This window comes from Pygocentrus nattereri, chromosome 20 (assembly GCF_015220715.1).
Source record: "Pygocentrus nattereri isolate fPygNat1 chromosome 20, fPygNat1.pri, whole genome shotgun sequence".
Lineage (NCBI taxonomy): Eukaryota > Metazoa > Chordata > Actinopteri > Characiformes > Serrasalmidae > Pygocentrus > Pygocentrus nattereri.
This window is the reverse complement of record NC_051230.1, coordinates 17,178,396-17,201,908: the sequence shown is the minus strand read 5'-3', so window position 1 is coordinate 17,201,908 and position 23,513 is coordinate 17,178,396. Positions and strand designations below refer to the sequence as shown.

Here is a 23,513-nt window from a genome sequence, read left to right as displayed (position 1 = left end):
ACTATTTACTTTAAACACTTTGCTTAAGGGCAAAAATGCTTTGCTCTTCTGCCAAGTTCAGCCACTTGGTTTACTAAGTTGAATCTCACCCAGGGCTACAGCCTCTCAAAGAAAGTTCTTTCAGCTTCTCACATTTGTGGTTCATACAAGGCTTGCCAAAAGGTATTTAAAGGTTATTTTATTATATCTTCTGCTATTCCAGCTATTACTAACATGAAGGTGCCAGCTCATTCAACCGAGCAGATAGCTGGCACAATAAAGGTGAAGCAGGTGCACCAAGGTATTTGGACACAAGGACACAAATGGAATCAGAATAACACCTTAAAAGAAACAGTTCCTTTGTGCCATTGAAACTGGGAAAACACATGGAATGTTGTAACACATTGTGTTATTTTTTGGAAAGCTGACTATTTAAATCACAGAAAAACAGACATCATTATGGCTGATCATCTAGACTGTCAGATAATTATGATGAAGAAAGCAACCTTACCTGTTTGATAATCATTTGAACAAAAGATAACCATGCCGTAAACATGGCAGATGTCACACACACTGTCATAAAATGTCATGACCGATTTTGTTCAATAATATAACTGTGTTGTTATAATTACCAGTTACTGCCATGTTTGATGTCTTGACAGCTTGCATCAAAGCTAATTTTTGCTGTGTACTCCACTTAGTCGACTGACCAACATCAAGTATTATGCTATGTGTCATGACAATGGTAACAGTAACACGACACACTTATATCATTGTTCTTCCTTAGCAGTGGTGGTATTGGTCACCAGCAGAATGATAAACATTTCAATTCAATTTTGAAACTATGGCAACATACAACCTAACACCATCCTTGGAAGATCTGATAAAATGTCTTGCATGTGTAATGTATCTCAGTTGCATGAGGACGTCTTACAAGTTTCTTACAAATATCTTGTTGTTTCCAAGTTGTCCTCATGGAATAGTCACTGAAAGGTGTGAGGTGCTAACTACATCCTAAGACCTCATTCTGTAGAACTGACCAATTACCAGAACAAGATGAGACGAGAAAGTTCACACTTCCTATTCTTCGACATTGTGAACCTGAGAAATTTCACCATGTTCTAAAAATAGAAGGTTCCTAGAATATTCCTGAGAGGTTCTTCACATTGTTTAACTAGCAGAACCCTTGAAAGTACATGCAGGAAGATTTCATTCCACTGCTTTAATTTCACCGTACTATCCACCATAATTCTCTGATTTGGTACACACATTGTTTCCTGCAATATGTCCACCATTACTCTTTACTCTTACAATAAAACTGGATATTATTCATGTGTATTTCACTAAACACTAAACTTCAAACAAAGAATGAAACTGTATTGGGACAACTGTTTACGTTTTTTTTTTCTTTTTTTTTCTCGATAGTAGGCAAATGGGGAACATATCTTGCTGGTGTTACAGTTTCCATAATCTTTTTCCAAGAATTCTGTCTAAATTATTAAAAATAAATTGTAATAAATTAGTAATTAATGCTGTTTCTTTGGAGAAAAGTTTATATGCAAGTAAATAGATCACACATACTATATTTAAAAATATTTGTAAAAATAGAAATCTTAAAAAAATATTGCCTTATTTCACAGGCATTTGCTTTATTCTAAAGATTATTACTGTTATTATTATGGAAAAATACTGTCAGAATAATTAATTAAACTAGTAAAACTGGTGAAATACAGTAAGTAAAATGACTATAATTTCACAAATTTTTACTATCATTGAGAAAAGCATTAATTTACAAGTTTTGTCTGGGACCACTGCTATAAGGCTTTATGATGCACTATTTACTGAACCTCTAGCATTTATTTTTTATCTTGCTTTCAGTGCAGATATCCTTGGCCATAATTTTCTAGATACAGTTGAGATGCTGCTGCAAATGAACACAGAGTTTATCCCATGATAAAACATTTCTATCCTAATACAAGTGGTCCCATGGATGACCCACCCCCCATCTGTATGACACTGAAAGGTATATGTATGAAAATTATGTAAATCATAAGCTAAGGCCTTCAAAGTCACCAAATCTCAAGTGAATTAAACCAAAATGGGAGATTTTGGACCAACATGTTAGTGATATGATAGATTCTAGCTTAAATGGCCAGTTAGTTGTGTATTTGGCCAGTTTCTTGGCAACAAAAAAAGCCCTTTTATGCATGGATTATTAAAAACATCTAAATTTTTAGAACTGCTTAAATCCCTTTAAAAAAGTAACAGAACTGTCCCCAAATGTGGACACCATGTATATAAATGTAGACGCCATGTATATGCACATTTTTGAGCCCCTCTAGTTAAATCACACATTTTGTTGATTTTCCTAACTACAAATAAGTGAACACATCCTCTACAGAGAACACACTTCTGCATATTTTAATGCAAAATTACTGCTTCTTTCTTGAAAATTCTCAAATTTTTTGAGAAAATTAAACAAACGTTATGACATATGTTCTATTTTATTTTATACAGTATGTTAAACTCAGCAATTAAATAGAAACTGTGTACTAAAATTTTAAGAACAATGCTTTGTTTCTTTCTTTAATCTAACATGCTTTCATTCAGAAAATCAACAAAACATTTTTTGTCCAGCTGTGATGCACTATTTACTGAGCATCTAGCATCTATCTATAGACCCCCATTGAATGGAGTAAAATCAAAGGAAGCATTACACATTGAAAAGTGGTCTGGTTTCTGTAACTCCACATGAGAACTGTTATGTTGGACTTCATGGGGTGTGGCCTTTGGAATCCTGACTGTCAATGCTGTACAGAACGTAAAGCATGACGAGAAATGTCTGCTAGTGCTGTTATAGTGAATCTCAGCACAAATCTCCTGGGATCAAGAGAAAATCTGCTTGCTCGTTTTCTACTTCTCTTTGTACAACTATGAAACTTAACTGTAACTTTTAAAATCCTTTGTAAACTAAACTAAAACACATGCAGTCCAAAAATGAGCCCCATAAATACAAACCAGTGTAAGTGTTTTCATCTTTTTTAATAAGACCATTGAGTGTTCAGTCATAAGTGATGGGGCTATTTATACATTAATTGCTGATAGCAGTCTCTCTCCTATAAAACTTGCTCAAATAAGAGGTGTTTACACCCAGAAACAAACCAAATGCACTAAACACATTAAAGAGTCCATTCTCAAATCTTTGCTTTCAGAGCCCGACCCCTACTCTTTTTAGTCTCATTTTCCAGACTGGTCAGCATAGCCTGGGTGCCTGGTGAAGCCATCAACAAAAACCACAGGCTGCTCTGTTGACATGTGGGTTTCAAGGGGTTCTCTCGCTTACAAAAACATACTCTGAGTCCCCGCTTTATTCATCTGGATCATATTAGCGTACTTAGAAGATGTATTACACATCTTCAAGCTGCTTGCTACTAAATATTACTTTGTTCTTTAAAAAAAAGAAGCACCAAAGAACATTAAAATTCCCTTTTCTCATCCTTTTCCTGGGAAAAAAAGAACCTTCCCAGAAATGCATAACTTCAGAAAACCTGAGGAGGTCAATGTTCTAGCCTGAAAAGCAGTGAATCACATATTAACTGATTCACCTCAATAATAAGGCAGGCTTTTGTTTATTTGTTTCCGTGCCCAAGCAGGGCTTCAGACACATGATTTGATAGATTCATGGCTAACAGCATCCTTCGCTCACAATCAATATGTTTTCTACATCTGCTTGCCAAAAACCTATTGAGTGACAGCAGGAAGGTGCTCAATAGCACAGTTCGTCACTGCAAAATCACTCGCAGAGGAAGACAGCACCATCTTAGCACACTGAAAGCTATCTGTTGAGCTTAGGGAAGCTAAAACAGCATGGTTTTGTTTTGGCTGCACTTTGTGCCCAAATGAGATATCAGGTGTGCTAATTCTATAACTCAGCCAGTGCTTCCATGTGCTGAACACATGTGTAAGCCCTCCAAGTACAAATTGGGCATGATACCTGGAAAATATATCAATTATATATTAATGACTTACATCACTGGCTCTGATCTATCAACTGTATGTCTCCAATTATAAAAGCTGAAGCAGTTCGTCTATCAATTTGACTGTATTTATAAGAATGGAAAAGGGTAGTATACGTTGTCATTGCTGATGTCATTTTATTCATTTATTTATTTATTTTTACTTTATTTTATTTTGTTATTTTAATTTTAGAACTCCATTTAGAACTTGTGTTGAGATTTCAATATGAATTGACAAATGGTCCAAAATTACTTGAGAAATCTTGCTCTAGTAACATACATTACAGGTTAAGAATATTTTTGCCTCTCCTGTAAAGGTATTGTTCTGACAGTGATGATATTTCTAATCAATTGTTCCATCCATACCAGGTCGGCTAGATACACTTGTACTTGTTTTTCTCCACCAAAACACTAGCCATTAAGCCCATCATTACAACAGCAGAACCCTTTTTGGTGCTATACAGAACCCTTTTCAAAAGTGCTCTATAGAGAACTACACACAACACATTTCACAAAGCAAAGAACTATTTAAGCAGCCAAATGATTTGAGTGTTCATCATTCTATATACAGCCATTATATTTGCCAAATAACCCTCCCTTGAAGAACCATCAGCAAAGCAAGAAGCAGTTCAATATGGTTTGTCTCCAAAATGCTAACATTACAGGAGAAGGGGGAAAAATCGCCTTTGCTTTTAATGTAAGTCAAAGCAACAAGACTTTTTTCCCCCATGCAGTTTTTGCCCATTTTTTTGGTCCGTTCAGCATGAATTTTACAGACAGATTTTAAATTTGTCAAAAACTGAGAAATGAATCTCAGTTATTTTTGCTTAGAATCATTTCTGTAAGTTCAGTAGTTGTATGGTATCCATATATATGGACAAAAATGAACCAAACAAAATGATGCAATAAACATTTTATGAAGCTGACCAATCAAATTATGCTTCATGTTACAAAACTAGGGTGACATTTTTATTTTCCTCGACTTGTGACAAGACTATGGCATGGAATGTTGGAATATATAAAAATGAATGGTTTTATATAGACGTCAGTATACGGAAACAGTCCTGTAAAAAGACAACATGTATGCACCCGACTACAAAACTACTTCTCTTCTACTTACAAACACAAATGTGCTATGGATTTGAAGTTTAGAGTACGGATACTTTTCTAAATTCATGGCCAGGACTAGAACAAGTCTGAGTAGAAATGTTATCAAGTCTGAGACAATGGAAGAGCAAATCCAGACTCGGGTACTACAGCACTGCCATCGGGGGTAAAAACTTGTTATTGTGACTTTGCCACAATACACAGATTTGTTGTTTGCGCCATCAAGTTTTAGACCTGTTGTAAAACTGCTTCAGTAGAAAAGATGATCAAGTATGATAAAACATGATAATATAATGCTAATAAGATAAGATAAAATAAGATAATCCTTTATTAGTCCCACAGCGGGGAAATTCACAAGTTACTAATTAGTTACTAACATCCTAATGTGTAGTAACGGTGTATGTTCCACTCCAACCATTTATGGATTTCACACAAGGCAGAGAATATCCACCTAACCAGACTCCATAGCAGTATAGCAAGCATTTTATCAGATAATATCTCACCATTAGGACAGGGCAGTATCTAAAAAATATGAATACTTTAAAAATTACTTGAATTATTGATTTTATTGTCATACAGATGATACCTGCATTCTTTTCTTTGTGTGGGAAAAAATTGTAGAGGCATCAATTAGGTCAGGTCACTGCTTATACATCACTGGTGTGAATACAGGATTGTTCTAAGAAGTTCAATAAACACAACCTGCTGATTCCAGCATGATGTTCCAAATGATTCAGAAACTAATGATGAACTTCTATCATTGCATATTTATGAAATCTACATAATCTCCTTACCAAAGGAAATATAGACCAAGGCGACAGATTCCCCTAGTTCCAATTACTGCAAGCTGTGACATTTAGCAGCCTCCCAAAACCCAATATGTTGATGTTCCATGGCCAGTCTCATTATTGGAGAGGGATCAACCTGCTGCTTTGATTAATTAATGCTTTCCAACTGAGCCAGGACAGAAGATGTGTGCTACAGCTGTCTGTGAGTGGAGTCTTTAGAGGTGCAAAAGCCTTATTAATGAGGACGAGGAGCTCAAATACATGTGCTGTGAATGGCTTTATTAAGAGCAAAGTGGAAGGCTGAGTCAAATAATGTGACGAATAAGGTGACTACTTACTTTGGACCATGGCTCACAGTTACATCCCCAGGATTATTACTCAGTAACTACAGGGAGTCCAATGCAAACTGGCTAAACTATTCTTAGGTCATACACGTGTGTGATAAATCTTTAGGCCTGCCAGCTTTTTAAGGGGTTAAGATAGCAAGTTCAACTTACAGTGAGGTATGAGTCCTAAAAGAGACTTGCTAATGAGCAGGATTAAAGCATGTCCAGAAAAACAGCCCAAAGAAAGTGTTTAAGACTCTTTTTTTTTAAAGGAAAATGTCTTGTAGTGCATGTTTACAGCAACACTACAAACGCTGGCTCACAAACACCTGACATCAACCCTGTAGGCCTGTAGAAGGCTTTTATTTGCATTAAATGTCTTGTAGAAGCCAGCTGTGTTTACAGAACTGCTCATAATCTTTGGCCTTAATATAAAGAATAAAAAGTCTGCAGGGACCGCTTCAATCAATTACAGAGGAACCACAGGCAAGACGTAAAAGGAGCAATGAAAAAAGACACTTAGGTTTTGTTTGATCCACCAGAAATAAACGCAAAGAATGAAGCTTGAGAAACCACTCTGCTCAATTTCCACTCAACTGCAACTATTTTCCACAGTGACGTTCCAGAGAATGGCAAGTAGTAAGACTGGGTGAGTGAGTTTAAAGGTTCTGTATGGACAGAAGCCTGTGGACAGTATAGGATAGAGAAAACACAGGACAAAGCCAGTGCATACACAGCATGCTATCACTATCATATCAACACCTTACATCTCTTTAATAGTAAGTTTACAGGAGAATGAAAAACACTTCCTACAGTCCTCTTGTACATTTTTTCTGAGATCCTGTTATGATATTTGTTTAGTTTTAAGTAACAAGAACAGTCACCATTGCTACAAGACTTTTTCAGACCTCCCTTTCGAATTAAACAGGTTTCAAAGGTTTAACCATGTAAGCACTGGTCCTATCATCAGGAAATCATGAGTTCAATCCTCAGTGACACTATGGGCTTCTCCCTGGAGTCCAAAAGAGCATAATTGGCATTGATCTTTATAGATGCTTTGGATGGCCCTCCCTCCCATTATGCAGCGTGATGCTAGCTAACACAGGTATCTGTTAGCTGATGTAAGAACATACACAGTCAATGTCAGGCCAGAAAGACTGCTTGTATGAAATGGTTTGTAGTTATGTTCTCAAATGGTAGCGGTGCCAGGATTGCTGTTTTAGGTGGGCTCGACAAATCTGTGGGTGTGATGAATTTGAATTTCACCGCCTTGGGCAGAAGGATAGAGGATTAATACATTTAAGACATTTGCTAAGCATCATTCAAACAGTGCAGTAGGGTGGCAAGACTGTGTACCATCTCATAATAGAAAAAGAAATATATATCTCTGACTTTATAGAACTAATGATGACCAACAATGCATCCAAGCAAACAAACACTGAGACAATAAAACTGTCAATGTTACATGTCAATGTATCTCTGTAGTAATTTAAGGGTTAAACCAGCAGCCTCACCTTTAGTGACATGGCCCCGGTTTGTTAATTGTAATTAAATCTTATACAGTGGATAGAGGTTAGATGTGGCTGACATTAGCTTCTCATTCTCATTTCCCATTTCCCCTTAAATGATGTAGCAGTTACATTCAGATTCCTGGATGGACAAACTGTTGCACTGTTTAAGGTGGAACATAAATTTGATGAAGAGTCTAACATCAGCCTTGAGAGATGTGACTATGTGAACCTGTCCACAATGTCTGGTCACAGTAACACATATCTGGTGCTGGCTGACACAACGGGCAGGATGGGTCAACATTCATTTCAAGCCTTCAGTTTGTTATCACATGACAGTTTTTAAGCTCCAGCTGTGATTAAAAGAGGTAAATTAGGACGTTTAAAAGTCTTTCCTGAAAAATTGTCATTTTCTACCCATCAAAAGCCGAAAACAATGTAAATAGTCTTTTGCAAATTTGGTATTTACAATACTTGTTTTTCAACAAAAGCTGGAATGGGCTAACGCTGTGGCAATATGCTTTTAATTGCACCAATTAGGTTTAGGTTTAAAGTTGGCTTTTGAAGTTGTTCTTCGTCATCTTTGTACCTCTCAATTGTCTGATTTTAACACCTTCATAGTGAGGGTGCTGCGGTGTTCATTGTGTTTATGTGAACCCAGCTTTCTGATTGATTGCTATTGTCCTGAATCACCATTGAAATGTTTATGTGCAGGGATATAACAGTACTACTGTTAGGAATAGCCTTTAGCCTGATGTAATGCCTACGCTTGTGTGTGTGTGTGTGTGTGTGTGTGTGTGTGTGTGTGTCATGTAACTCACTGTCTGAAAACAAGTCCCACTTCAGCCCTGTGCATAAATCAAGCTATGTTCATTCCAGTCCTTAAATCCACTTAACTTTTCTCCCCTCAATTATCTCCAAAATCGTGACAATATGAGTGCTAATGCAGTACTCGATGAACTCGTACTCATGAACCCAGGAGGGAGCTATGCTTAGCAAACCCCTCACAGTGATGATTATTGGATAAACTGGGATTTTGATTGGTCAGTGTCAAAAAAAAGAGCACTGAATATGTCAAATCTTCATTTTCATTTCATGTTTTGGCTTATTTATTAATAAGATTATAATATTGTAAGTCACTCAAGGTCATTTTGGTAAAATGATAAAAATGTGTGGACTTAGACCTGCTGGGCCCAACCATTGCACTGTCACTTGTTCTAATGTGTTTCTCCCCTTATTACAATGTGTATGAAGTTACCACAGGAGTGCTGTGCTATGAAACTGCAGTTTCTGGCCCTACTGTGCATAAACATGGCTTTACAAAAGTAACGTTTTTGCCATTTAACAGCTACACAGTTTCATGAAATACAACACCCACAGCACGTATTTATAATATTCCTTATTGCCTTGTTTGCAAATATATTTGGTAATAACCATAAATATTCCCTGCTGAATTAGCCCATGTGGAGGAAGGCGTGCAGTGCCCAGCCCACACTCTGTGTTCCATTAAGAGTGAAAAAGACAGAAAAATGCAGCGTTAACATGCAAATTCCATTCGGTGTCTCTTGCTGCTCATTGGTTTGGAGAATCACAGTTGTGGCTTTCTGTGAACATGTGGTCCAGACGAGAGGGCAACTTCACATGTTTTATTTTTCATGACTTTTTTGAGCTGGGCGTGAAAGTAAATAAAACATTCACCTGGTAGATGGCAGGAAAGCAGTCATTAAAAGAGTGCTAGACTGGAGAGAGAGAGGAGGCGTACGTTTTAGGTGATGTGTTGGAGAGAATGAGTAAGAGGGAAAAGGAAGTAAAAGAATATTACTAATCACCTCATGGGGACTGGAAAAAAGAGAACCATATGATACTAACAGAACTGTGATGTGCATGGCTTGTGTTTGGAAAAATAATTAGCTGTGTACTGAGACAAAAGCTGTGGGGTTTGCCCACCAATGGAGCACAAAAAACAGTAACAGTAACACACACACACACACACATGCACACACACACACGCGCATGCACACACACCTACACATGCACACACACACACAAACACACAGACAGACTTGAGTAGTAACAGAATTCATGTAATGGCATTATGTAATACAAAAACAAGTGAATCTCTGTCTATAGGCCTCCTAGTGGCCAGTGCTCTTCAAACTGCTTTTGGTTTACCAACGACCCTTTGACATTAATTTTGTGTGAAGCCAAGGATATCTCTGCCACATGGAAACAATCTGCCTTTTTTTTCCAAAAAAAAAAAAAAAATAATAGAAAGTAATCTGATTTTGTAAATCTGTTATTATAATCCCAAGGACTAGCTTGCAGATTACATCTTTTAACAGGTAATCAGCAACCCTTTCAACCCTGTTCACACAAAATATAAAATATAGGCAAAATAAAAATAATAATAATGTTGTTCACATATTTTGAGACTTTTACACTTTCATAGAACTTGCCAGATCAATGTATGTTAGATGTAAATACTGGGTTTCGAAAAGCTCCATACAAATGGTTGAGGTTTAATGGTTAAGTACGGTTTCTTTTCCTCCGCTTATGTCAGTTTATATATGGTGCATCCATAAATAGATGGCAAACACCTAATAAATAGCATCAATCCAGTGTGACAGTCACCAAAGACCTCTTGCAGTTACTTCTGCCATTCTCAGTTCATCAAGTAAGCAACGCCATAGCCACAGCAAAGCTAACCAACACTGTAGCAGACCACCAACAATGGTAACAATCAGTAGTAGTTCGTCAGGTCACTTACCAACCTCCATATTACTAGCACAGTTGGGTCCCGTGAAGCCTGGATGACACTCACACGTGTAGGCCTCATTGCTTATAGCCGCGAGGCAGGCACCTCCATTTTCACATGGGTTTGGCTCACATGTTTCTCCTTCAAACAAAAGCAGAAAACAAGCAGTGTTAAATGGATGAAGCCTGAAAAGACTTCAGTGGAAATCTCTCAAAAGCTGTAGCATGAGCACCTGGTTCTGATCTTTCACACTTAATTAAATTCTTGCTGCATTGATTTCAATGATGTGCAAATTGCACCCACCCAAAATGTCCTCCTCTCAGCAACTGTGTTCCACAAGAAAGCCTTTTCTTTTTTGTAAAAAATGAGTATACAAAGGTGAAATGTAACTCAGATTATGACATACATTGCTATGTACATACAGTGGTGTCAGTTGGAATGTGAGTCTCTTGGAACTGAACCATGAAATGCCTTGCTGTTTACATCTGACCTGTGGGCTTGCCTCAAATTCACTTACAGCCATGATCCTACTGTGCACAGCATATAAAACATGACGTGCTAAAATCATACTATGTGGGTTTGCTGCTGCATTCACTGTGGGACTAAATGGTACAGGTCAAATTTTATAAGCAAGTTTGCACAATAAAAGCTTCAAAGTATGATAGATGTGAAAAAATGCATAAAACTTATTAAAACTCTTGCTAAGGGGGACTACAGATGAAGAAGTTGCTTTGAAAGCAGTGGGCAGTGTTCTAGTTCAAAACATATGTCCTTAGGTCTTACATATGTCCTATTTCTCTTTGGCAGCTTTGCAGATTCAGGCATATATCCCACATTAAAACCTAGCCTAAAGCATCTGAGTCTGTGGTGGAAATCAATGAAGATTGTACAGAACATTTATCTCATGCCAAACAGAAATACAACACTAATAGTGAACAAAAGGTTAAGATGCTAGTCAGTCTATTTGTTCTCATCAAAGGAATATGTAGGAAGAAGGAAAAGCCTTCTATTGCACCACATTGAAGTGACAGAGGAAGATGAGTGGAGGAGGAATAGCAGCATATTGCTAATTGGATACTATGGCTGGAGGGAATTTGCATCTGGTGGCCAGGGGGACCGCAAAAATAAAACAAGCTGAGACAATTGTACTGGAGGCAAACACAGAAAGACAGTCACTACAATCTCAACAAGGCAACATGGAGACAAGTACAAAAAGGAGTCTAAACAAGAAGTAAATTGGATGGAAGGAGGATGTGTAATGTGATGAAATTAAAAGCATGGCAGGGGAAGGCGACGCACATAGGCATGAAAGGTGTGGTTGCTACAAGGAAGGCATTTAAAGGAGACAGCATGTGCAGGCTGCAGAGCCTTGTGTAAAGGAGGACCCCAGAGAGCATGAGGGGCTGTCCTTTGGATTTGGTTCCCCATCTGGGGATTCATTCATCACCCAACGTGAAAGTAATCCTAACAGAATTTGGGACAGTGATGGCCTTATTTGGTTAGCTGCAGAGGACAAGACCAAATAAAGTTGAAAAGGCAGGACACATGAGGAAAGTGCTTAGAAAGCAATATAATAGAAACAGATCTTGGTTGACTGACCAAACACCATCAGTCCTTCAAAGAGAGGCTCATCAAGAAGGTCCCTTAGAATCCATAACTTGCTCTAGTGTTAACTTTGGGCCTTTTGAAAGACGTCATTGCATGAGCCTTTCAACTTAATAACCAAAGCCTCAGAAGACTTGATGGTTGCTAGTTTGACAGCAACCCAACCCCATAATAACAGTGGTGTGGCCAGACTTTGGTCAGTTTGAGGTAGGTGGCTCTACCCTGCACCGCTCTTGCCCTGAGTTCAAATATAAACACAGAGCAGACTCCAAGGTTTCCAATGCAAAGGAGCAATTTGGAAAGTCTTGTTCAGCAGTGCCTCCGGGAATATGAGGTTTTCTGTCTCACTTTTTTTTCTTTTCCCAGAGACCCCTTGTCTGAGTAAGTCTCTTCACCATCCCATTCCCTCTTGATAAGTGCTTCCATTCATACTGAAAAGACCTCCAAGTAAGGGACATTTCTGAGCACTTAGGCAGAAGTGCAAACTATTGTAATTGCTCACTGTGGGATGGAGACAAGGACATTTTCCTCAGTGGAGACATCCACAGTTTAGCAGATTTATGCAACATAATGGTTAGAAGCTTGATGGGAAGCAAAAGAAGGGCTTTTTACTATCATCTGATGACTAAACGTTTTAATGCTTTACTGTAGATATGATTAAAAGAATATATACAGAGCACCCAAACTTCTAGAAGGTAAAAGATACCACTTCTGTGAGAGAGAGAGAAAGCAGAGTATGTCCTGGGAGCAGGAGCAGTGATTAGCAATCTTTATCTGTAGAATTCTTTTCCACCAAAATGTTGTACTACTTGAAATTACCTCAGGCTAAGAAGACTGAGACATCTTCAGTCAGTATTATATAAACAACATATTCACCTAAGTCAAAAGGGCATTCTTTCACAGACAACTGACACAATTCTCAAGGCAAAACCAGAACAGTACCTCTCAAATGGAGTCAAATGGACAGTCATTCTGTGAAAATTCTCCAACACTGAAAAGAAGAATAGGTCAATCCTGGTCTCTCTCCTTGGGCTTCTGCAGAGATGTCTGCATCAACCTCTTACTGACAATAGGTTGATTTCATTTCTACAAATAGTGATAGCACGTCAGCACCACTGTCAGTGCAATGGCTAGAGACTCATTAGAAACACAATCACTCCCCAATCATTTCTGTTTGCTTTATGTGAGAAAATCCTGCCGAGTTTTTACCCTGGTGCCCCACTTAATCTGATCCATAAAACATGAACTAAACATCTGCTTTGAATACACGTGTTCTGGCTTTGAGTTGGCGTGTAAGGAAGGGGCAGGGAGTCTCCCTTTTATCCGTGCTATACTTCAGAGATCTGAAACTTTAATGAGGAACGAGTTGAAACATGGAGGCATTAGAGAAACATGGCTCATTAATGGATGACTCGTTACGCTAGCTTGTTCTCCCTGACGATGTTTACATGTTACTGGTGAATGGGGGATGGAACTTAACTCTGAATGGAAGGCAGGATGGATGCTGGTAATTTACACTTGTCTAGGTCCAAAAATCAATGTTTTGAATAAACCATGATGAAACAGAACCTGTACGAAAAACAACAAGTCATCAGAGTCATGATCTCCCAGCAGTACAGGTGAAAAAACATAAAAGCTTATCAGTTCTTTATTTTATGTTGGGGTGGATTAAAAAAAACAAAACTGGGTCAAAAGACAAATACTGTAAAGTTGGAGAAATATGAGTAGGGTAATAAATAAAGTAAATTATTCATAAGGCCCTGTCATACCACGTGTAACTTATACATTCTGCAAGCAGCGTTCTTACCCAGGTTGCACATTCCTTCTTTGCAGTGTTCTAAGATGCAACTAGGCCTACTCAACTAGGCCAACTGTCCATCATAGCTCCTTCTAACCCTCCCCTTTGGAGCTGGCTGAGGACTCTGCCTGCCTGTCACAGACGCAGCATTTGATGATGGCTCGTCCTTCTCCGCTCCGGACTGAGTGCCAGCACGATCGATGTCGCAGATGCTGGGCAGTCACTTGCCAACTCCATCTCCCTCCCTTTCTCTCTATCTCTCAACTAACTATGTCAACTGTGGCTCCAGACCAGGAAACGTGATACTGTGAAAAAGTGTGGGCCAGTTGAGGCAGCTTACATTTCACTGTTTGCAGAAATGCAAGGTGCGACACAGCACAGTCCAAACAAGAGCTTTTTGACAGTTGTAGAACACTGAGGTTTGTTATGGTTAACAAACATCACTCAGAAAATCATGGGCAGATGGAACAAGTGGGTGAAAATGATAAGCTGCCATCAGCAAGACTCAAACATGGGCCCAACCCCTGACGCCTACAGCCACATGAGACCATTCTTGGCTGAGCCCTACAGCATACGGTTACTACACGCAGGGATTTTGGAGCATTTGAAACTGAACAGTCTGATGATCAGGCAACAATGATTTCTCAAAATGTGAAATTGGGTATGTGAATTTCCTGGCTATGCTATTAAAGCTTGGTAAGCCACCAGAGCACATATGCACTAGTGACACATTGCATACATTGTTAGCTAGCTAGCACATTAAACATATCAGGGATTAGCAACATTCTCACAAAAGGAATTATGGATATGTAGGAGCGTATGAGATCCTGCAGTAGCCTGATTCATGCAAATGGCAAATGATCAGTCCATGTATGACGCACTGCTTATATGAATATGATCTCTATCCATATTTTAATATGTGATTTTGTAATACACAAACATGCAATATTTATTCTTACTTGCTTAGATAAAAAGTAGGTTTCATTTTAAAAAAGCAGTAAAAGAACACATTTTTAATCATCTGCAACTTGTCACTTCCACTTGGAAACACTCAGTTTATCACCTCTTTAGACCGCAAATCTTGTGTAGATGCATGAAAATAGTCAGATAAAAATAATCATATCCTAGAATATTTGGTGACATTTTGTTGCAGAGCAGAATTCATAAGTCTACTTAAACCCTTCATTACAATTGATGTAGACTTACATAAACACACTTATTAGAGTTGGCATTATTTGTCAAGATTGCATTGTCAAGATACTTGTACATAGATCATCTAAATAGTTGATGAATATAATCAGATACTAGAATATTTGGTCAAATTGTATCAAACAGTTTACTACATTAACGTTTATAAACACTTATTCCAGTTGGCATTATTTGTCAAGGTTGCAATTGCAAATTTTGATGATGACAATAAATCCATATGACATAGATTGGTTGAACAAAAGGTTTTTTCAAGATATTAGCATCGGTATTATGTTTTAATGATATACACTACAGCATTAGTTGGTATAACATATTTATAACATGTTTTTAATTTAATTTTTGTTATATGATGACACCCAGTGTCTGAAAAAAATTAAGCCACCTGACACAGGTGCCATGTGAATTTGACATCTGATTTGTCCAAAGCAGCCTTTATGACAGATGATGCCTTTATAATTGTTTATAGGTTTGCCTAAGTTATAATGACAAGCTCAGCCTTAGGTACACGTAACAAATATTGCCAAATATTCCAGTGAATTACTGAAAAACTCTCACGCTGTTGGGACAACTGCAACTCGTGTGTCAGTAATGAGAATGGAATGGACAAACACAAGCAGATGCACTCATGCTTCTGCAGATTCTGCTGCCTGCTAAGGATAGCAGAGGAATACATTAGAAGGTGAGATGATATAATTAGAACTGTATCTGTGAGCATGTGATCAGGTTTGGGAATACTCAAGAACACCCCCGACAGCTGGGCCAGAACGCTGATCTCCTGATCAAGAGGCTGAATTATTTACTACCTGCAAACAGTGGGAGAGCAATGCAGTGGTTAGCATTTGCAAGTGCCTCACTCACTTGCTGATTTAGCCTCACACAAGAAAAAATTAACTGCAGGCTGAAACTACTGTTACAGTTTAACACTGGACAGTTGGTTGTGATCTTTTAAAATGTGTTAGCCAGGAATGTAAAACTTACAAGAGAAAATTTGGCTGAGAAAAAGTTAAAGCGGCACGTAAGATGTGACAGTGGAACCAGCCATTATACTTTAAAAGAACATTTATGTAGGGCCTCCTGCTGGGATTATGACCATATAAAATTTATTCATGTGTAAATAAATATTCACAGCCACACATGCACATACATAAACTCTGGAAGCTTGATATCACGCCAATAATTTTGAAAGAAACTGCAGATAGAGAGCTTATTAGTCATGCCTTAATTTTTCAAGGCTGATAACAGGCACTGACACTCTGCCTCAAAAGGCTTTCCTTCCCTCAGATACCACACAGTTTATTAACATTGTACAGCTGAGAATGAGACACAGTCACTAAGTGGCATTACCATAGCACATTTACGTCTCACCTCCCTCACTGGATTCTTCCCCTGATTCCATCTGCCTATTCCCAACCCTGCCCTAAAAAGGGGTTGTTAATCTTAGAGGGATGAGGCCTTGTCCACCTTTGAATTATATTAATGTGTGAAAGATCAATTCTCACCCTGCAAAATGTCAAAGGCTGTCAAGCAATGGCGAGATGAGAAATGTGAGATGAAATGTAAATACGGAATAGCCACTAGCTTGTTATTTCACGTGGCTGATGATTACTTCATTTCCCATGATGAAGGCTACTAGGTCATCTTCAAAAGATGTGCATGCACATTTCAAAAGACACAAGACTGAAGATACAATAAAATACTGATTTGTTCAGTATAAGGATAGATTAATACTGAATCAGTTTTGCTGTTGGCTATTATTAATCCAGTTATGATCATTTGGTAAATTATTGCTGTATAACTCTGCTTCTGGTTACCAATCAGGTCAGACTGTAAAAAAAAAATCCCTAATATCAGTCAGATGACTCCCACAGAGCAGGTATTATTTGGGTGGTGGATCATTCTCAGCAGTGCAGCTAGAGTTTGTATACCCCATGTCCACTCACTGTCCAGTCTATTTGACATAACCACCTCATTTCTGCACCTTGTAGATGTAAAGTCAGAGATGGAAGCTGATCTGTTGCTGCATAGTTTGTGTTGGTCACCCTCTAGTCCTTCATCAGTGGTCACAAGACACTGCCCAGAGGACACTGTTGGCTGGATGTGTTTGGTTGGTGGACTATTCTTTATCGTTTAAACACTCCAGCAGCACTGCTGTGTCTGATCCACTCTAACCAATGCAACACAGTAACATGCCACCACCCTGTCAGCATCACTGCAGTGCTGAGAATGATCTACCACCTAAATAATACTCGATCTGTGGTGGTCCTGTAGGGAGCTAACAATGTATGCAGAGAAACAGATGGACTACAGTCTGTAATATGATAAGTGGAGCTGATAAAATGGACAATGAAAGTAGATACAAGGAGGTGTACTTAATAGTCAGTGGTGGTCAGTGTGTATATATGGCTGTATCCAAACATCTTGGCACCCCTGGTGAAATGTTATGTTGATTTTCTAAGTCAAAAAAGTACATAAGCACTATAAAGAACATTGCTGCACATTTTAATGCACAGTTATATGTTTATATCTTGCTGGATTTAACATACTGAAAAAAAAAAAACATTATTTTTTCAAATAAGCTAAACTTGGCAAGCAAAAAAAACACAAACAAACAAACAACATAAAATGCCTGAAAAAAATACAAAGCATGCATCTTGATCAGTGGGGTTCAAACTTTTGCATGCGACCGTATAGTCATTGGTTGCAACATGCAGTCACTGTTGCTGTCACTTAACACTGGTGATGAAACTTAGAAACTGTTCAGTCTTGGAAGTTGCATGATTTTCATGTTAAGTGTAAAGTTGTAGAACTACTAAACAATCAGTACATTCTGAAGAACCTTTTTGTCCACTCACATAGCTATATGTCCTACGTAGCTGTGTTAGTTAAAGTTATTTATATCAAAAAGCACTGCTTTTTAAATAGAAAACAAATCTTAATTTAAGGTCAAATTTGAGCAAACAAAACAAAGGCAATCTGTTCTCTACTATTTGTCACATTCAATTAAGCTGAAAAGCAACACAGACATTTTTCACATTGTTTTCCCCCTCATCTTCATCGAGGGTGCCAGTAATTCTGAAGAGGAATGCACAGCCCAGATGGGAATGTTAATATGTACATTACTGTTATCCCTTACTGTATATGCAGTATAAGTGCTCTTCAATACTGCAGTGCAATTACTATGCATATGCAGATTAAATTATATGTTCAGTGTGGATATGCTTTAAAAATTACCCGAGAGAAAAAAAAAAATCTATTCAACTCGCATATGTGCATTCACCCACCATCCCACATATTCACTCCCACACACATACACACTCATATCTGAGGAATGTCTGGTGTGGTCGGAGATGGTTTCATGTCTGGACGCTCTGTATGGTCAGACGTTTTCATATCATCAGCCTTACTCAGTTAGGAAAGTATTATAATAATGATAATAATAAAAAAAGTTAATGAATGTCTGTTGCTATAATTTTCTGAAAGACCTTGAACCCACAAAAAAGCTAAAAATGGCCTGTTCTGTCCATCAAAAGGCAGAAAAACCATGAGAGACATCTACAGTAAAAGAAACAAATTCTCCTGGTTTTTTATGCCATATGCTGTTCCTCAGCATTAGAGACTAGAAAGCAGAGCGAACCCATTCTGAAAAAAGTTGTACATCAAAGAAATGCAGCAAATGAACCTACCTCATTCTACTGCTGTTAGGGAGGCAACCAATAAACATGACTGCTTTAATAAACACTGGTACAAACAGTGGAAAATATCCAAAACAAAGAACGAGCTGTATCCTAATTAGCATATAAACTATATGGAAAAAAGAGACAAACAAACAGATAAACAATGCAGACTCTGTTTAGAGAAGCTAAAGAGGGCCATTCGCGACATGGAGTCAAAGAACAAAATGAGGAAGACATGCACAAGCAAGCCTGTGTTCCTGAGAAAATGTATATTAATAAAATGTATATGAAACTAGTGAGCCAACAAACAGGTTATGAAATTACAGATGTGTCCATGTAACGCATTTTTTCTTTCCAAAACACTTGAAATATTGTAAAAATATCTAAAATATCTACTCAAAATATACAAATCTACATTCTACACATTAGTACAGTATATAAAATGACAACTTACAAGAGACACCAAACTTTTGGTGATGTGTCAGCAACAAACCATAACTATTAGAGCTGGGTCTTTAGTTTGGGCCTTAAATGTCAAAGCTTGATTAAAAACGGGGGAAACACCTCTATGCTAATGCTAATTTCTGATAGGACCCCTAAGGGATTGTAATCACATATTAGCACTAAGCTAATGGCAATTCACATATATTTTTTGTTGCCATGGTTTTCCATTTCTACTAGCTGAATGAAACCTGGTCTGGCTGCCACATGTACTCACAGCCAGGAATGAATCTAGGACTTCCAGAAGGCTTAGAGTGACTTTTTTTCCTCACAAAAATGTTCCCATCCATTGGAAATCAAATTGGTTGATTCTACTGTTAGTTTGTAATTGTGCTGGTGGTTAATCTGACACATTAGGTCTTCAGTTTATTGAGACTCACTTGGATGTATCAACAGAGACATACAAAAAAAAAATCTAATGGGATTATTTTCTGTTTTCTATCAGAACCATACAATGAAATGAGATTAGTGCTACAAGATTTTCCAAGTTTAAATACAAAAAGCAGCCAACAATAACTGTATTAAATAAAAATGACAGACATATATTATTTAATTATTAGGTCTTCTCTGAAGCCTAGAAGGCCCTTAATGTTTCCCATTGTAATATACCTCATACATACACTATATGGACAGAAGTGTTGGAACACACCTCTTAATCATTGACTTGAGCAAGTATAAACAATTCTCAACGTAACATTCTTGACATTAACACTGCTTATATTACAGACTTATTAGACAGATTGACTGATGTCCCAGATGAGTTTGTTTAAGTCATTAAGCAATAGGAGTTAGGAGGTTAAGGAAATGCATTGCTTAAATCATCTCCTCTGGTCCATTGTAATGTATCAGCAACACCGTAGCAGTGAGTGAGCTCAGATGGACCATCTTCCATGTTTTCCTCATAAAACCTATTGTTCTGCGTGTAGTTGGGTCCATCTGAGTGTGTATTTGGAGGTGTGATTCCAGTAGGTGCTGTGAGCTTGGGCCAAAAATAATGTTTATCAGGAGGATAAACCAGAGCAAAGACGAGCCGAGAACCATGACAGGACTGAAAGTTTACAAAAGAGTCAATAATCAACAGGAAGCATCACTGGGAATCTCATTAGCACTCTGAGGGGTCCTAATTTTATTTAAATAGTCCATAATGTTTTATCTACAAATGCTTAAATTCTGTCTTTAAATATAATGAGAAATAAATGGTTGTTGATGTGGTGGTACAGTTCTCAGCACATGGCATTTCTATTAGCAGGATATCTGATGAAAATGAATCAGTTGTCACAGTGTTGGGGTAGAATAAACATTAATGTTAGTTCAGGTTTTGGGTTGAGCTTAAAAAGGCTGTCTTGCCAAAATGAACATAAAACCATCTCTACATCTGTTGTACCTGTATCCTCACATCTTACACCTCCCAGTGTCGCAGTAGAATCTAGAGTGAGATTTTCTAATTTATAGACTCAAAGGACTATCTTCCAATGACACATCTTGAAGGTTGGATGAACTTCAAGAACCACTGATTTTTGATGGTGGGATTGTCGGAATTCTGGAGTCTGGAGTCATGTGTTTATCCTCAGACAGAGAGGAGAGGATGTCCTTTTGGCATGTTTCACTTGGAGATTGCTCCAGTGTCTAGACCACTGGCCTGTCTGCGTGTAACACTTGCATGTTGACTTCTGCAGATGTTTGTAAGAGCTTTTATAGTAATCACAAGAATAGTTTCAAGTACAAAACATTCAAACCACAAAAGCTTTAAAAACCTCCACTTACAGAGTGCTTTATGGAGAGCAAAACACCAACAACTAAAATGATTTATGGAAAACAATAAGCAGAAAGTTTAAATGGTTTAAGGAAAATAAATAAATAAAAAGCTTTAAGAGCTTATGCAAGCCAAATTGGCTCTACAGCTGTTACAAGTCCATTTCACTTGATGTTATTTATTTGATTACATTACAAGAGAGATTTTTTTTCTACAAATATCCAAAAAATAAATCAAATAAGTAACTATGTATTTTGGACAATTTCATGCTCCCATCTTTGTGGGAACAGTTTGGGGATGGACCCTTCCTGTTCCAACATGACTGTGCAACAGTGCACAAAGCAAGGGCCATAAAGACATGGATGAGTGAGTCCTGACCTCAAACCAATAGAACACCTTTGGGTTGAATTAGAGCGGAGACTGCGAGCCAGGCCTTCTCATACAACATCAGTGTCTCATAAACACATTAATAAACCTTGTGAAAAGCCTTCACAGAAGAGCTGCAAAGGGTGGGCTGACATCACATTAAACCCTATGAAATAAGAATGGAATCTCTCTCAAGTTCAGTGTGTGTGTGTGTGTGTGTGTGTGTGTGTTTTCCAAAATATTTATTTTAGAATATTGTAAATATTTGAATATCACATTGAATCACATTATTCAAAATTACATACAAAATTACAAATATTATTCCTAAAGTCAACTGACAATTATCCAATAATGTACATGTATTAGTTCTGAAGGAAACAAAGCTGCCTTTTAAAAAGCATAATATTTTCAGATGAGATTGATTGATTAATAGCTCCACTGTCCCATGCAGTTCTCCTCAATACTCTACATTCCCTTAATTGTCATGAAATGGTGCAAGAGGTTGTAACCGCGATGCTCAGAAGACAAAAGACTCCTAACTACTTCCTTGCTTAACTCTGCTTCTAATGCCACTTTCCTGTAGAGCTGTGTTTTCTCCTTGAGCAAAAATGCTCTGCTGTAATGCTTAACATCTGGACCTCTCGTAACAAATTGCACTGCAAGTCTCTGGAGGCTGAACTTGCCTCAGTCTCACGGCCTACCCGACTTGACCCGTTTTTGGAACACTTGTTCTGTATTTGTTTAAGTGTGCCAAGTGATTATTTGCATGGTGATCAACAAAGAAATCCTCTTAAAAATAACGGTGCCAATAAGGGTTCTTTGGAGTGATACCATAGGAGAACAGGGTATGGGGATCATTATAAGTGCTGGGCCACCACACTGCCAGTTTCAACAAGCATCAAAGGTTTATTTCCTACCCTTTCTAGGTAAGACTAAAACCCCTTTTCAGTGACTGGTCACATATTTTCCTATCCAGCCAGGTTTAATAAACATGGCTAACACAATATAGTCTGCTAATACAGTGAAGGTGCTAATTTTCTATCTATTTGAGAGAACTCATGTATTAAATTAAATATTAAGTGGATAAAAATCATGTATAATTAAGACAAGAACCAGTTTTTGTGAATATATATATATAGGTGTTGTCAGAACAAAACTTCATATCTCCATTTTTTTCTCCATTTTCAGTTTTTGACATAATTTGAAAATGCATGTTGGCCTTTATATTGTGTGTAAATTTCATGAAGGATCTACCAAATATACATATATAAATAGGTCACTGCTCTCGGAACAAAACCTATCTCCAAATTGGTAACTTTACAGGACACGAAAAAAACATATGTTCAATGTAAAGCAATGGAACCAGACTTATATATATATATAGTGTGAATATGGAATGGCAGCTGAGTCTAATATGAGATTAGACCGCTATAATAGAGTGATTCATAACAGCACTACCCTCCCAGTTGGCAAAACAACACCATGTCACTGTACAAGTACCACTTTGTGAAGAACTTTTAAAGAATGCAATGCAATATCAAACTAACCAAAGATTTTCCTAGAACCATACATTCAAGCCCAGAACCATTTAGCACATATATTTTATTTTATTTATTACTAGTTTTATTTTTTTTTAGCTGAGAGCTTGTCATAGTAGAATAATACTTGGTTTCATCCAATAATTACTACTGAGTGAAGGCAAATGCTTGACCAATAGGTGAGATGATTTGAGGTTGTTAGTTACATCACTGATAAAAGATGTGGAACACAATTGCTCATACTTTCTGCTGATGTCTCATAGCATGTGCTCAGCACTAGCTATCCTGATTTTTTATTTGGGTCATAGAGTTGAAGATATGCAGTGCTTGGCAAAAATCAACACGCTATATTTCCATGTCTACTGTTTACTATCCTATGTGTTTAAATTGTTTTAAGTTTTATTATTTTGGCTTTGTATTCCACAACATTGGATTTGAAGCAAAATTATAACTATGAGGTTAAATTTATTTCAGAGCTACATCTATATTGGTTAAATCATATTTACATCTATATAGGGTGAGCCAGAGGAACTGCACACCCTTTTTGTGCACCCTGATTTGTTATCCCTTTGGAGAATTGACTGTTTGGT

At 37.6% G+C, this 23,513-nt stretch overlaps 1 protein-coding gene across 4 annotated transcripts in view; it reads right to left on the bottom strand.

The window, feature by feature from the left end:
* Positions 1 to 23,513, bottom strand: part of edil3a (EGF-like repeats and discoidin I-like domains 3a) — a 254,954-nt gene that overhangs the window by 215,086 nt on the left and 16,355 nt on the right. For all 4 annotated transcript variants that reach the window (XM_017695575.2, XM_017695577.2, XM_017695576.2 and 1 more), the window contains exon 2: positions 10,492 to 10,620. In XM_017695575.2, coding sequence (XP_017551064.1) covers positions 10,492 to 10,620 — 129 coding nt within the window. The remainder of the gene's footprint in view (positions 1 to 10,491; positions 10,621 to 23,513) is intronic.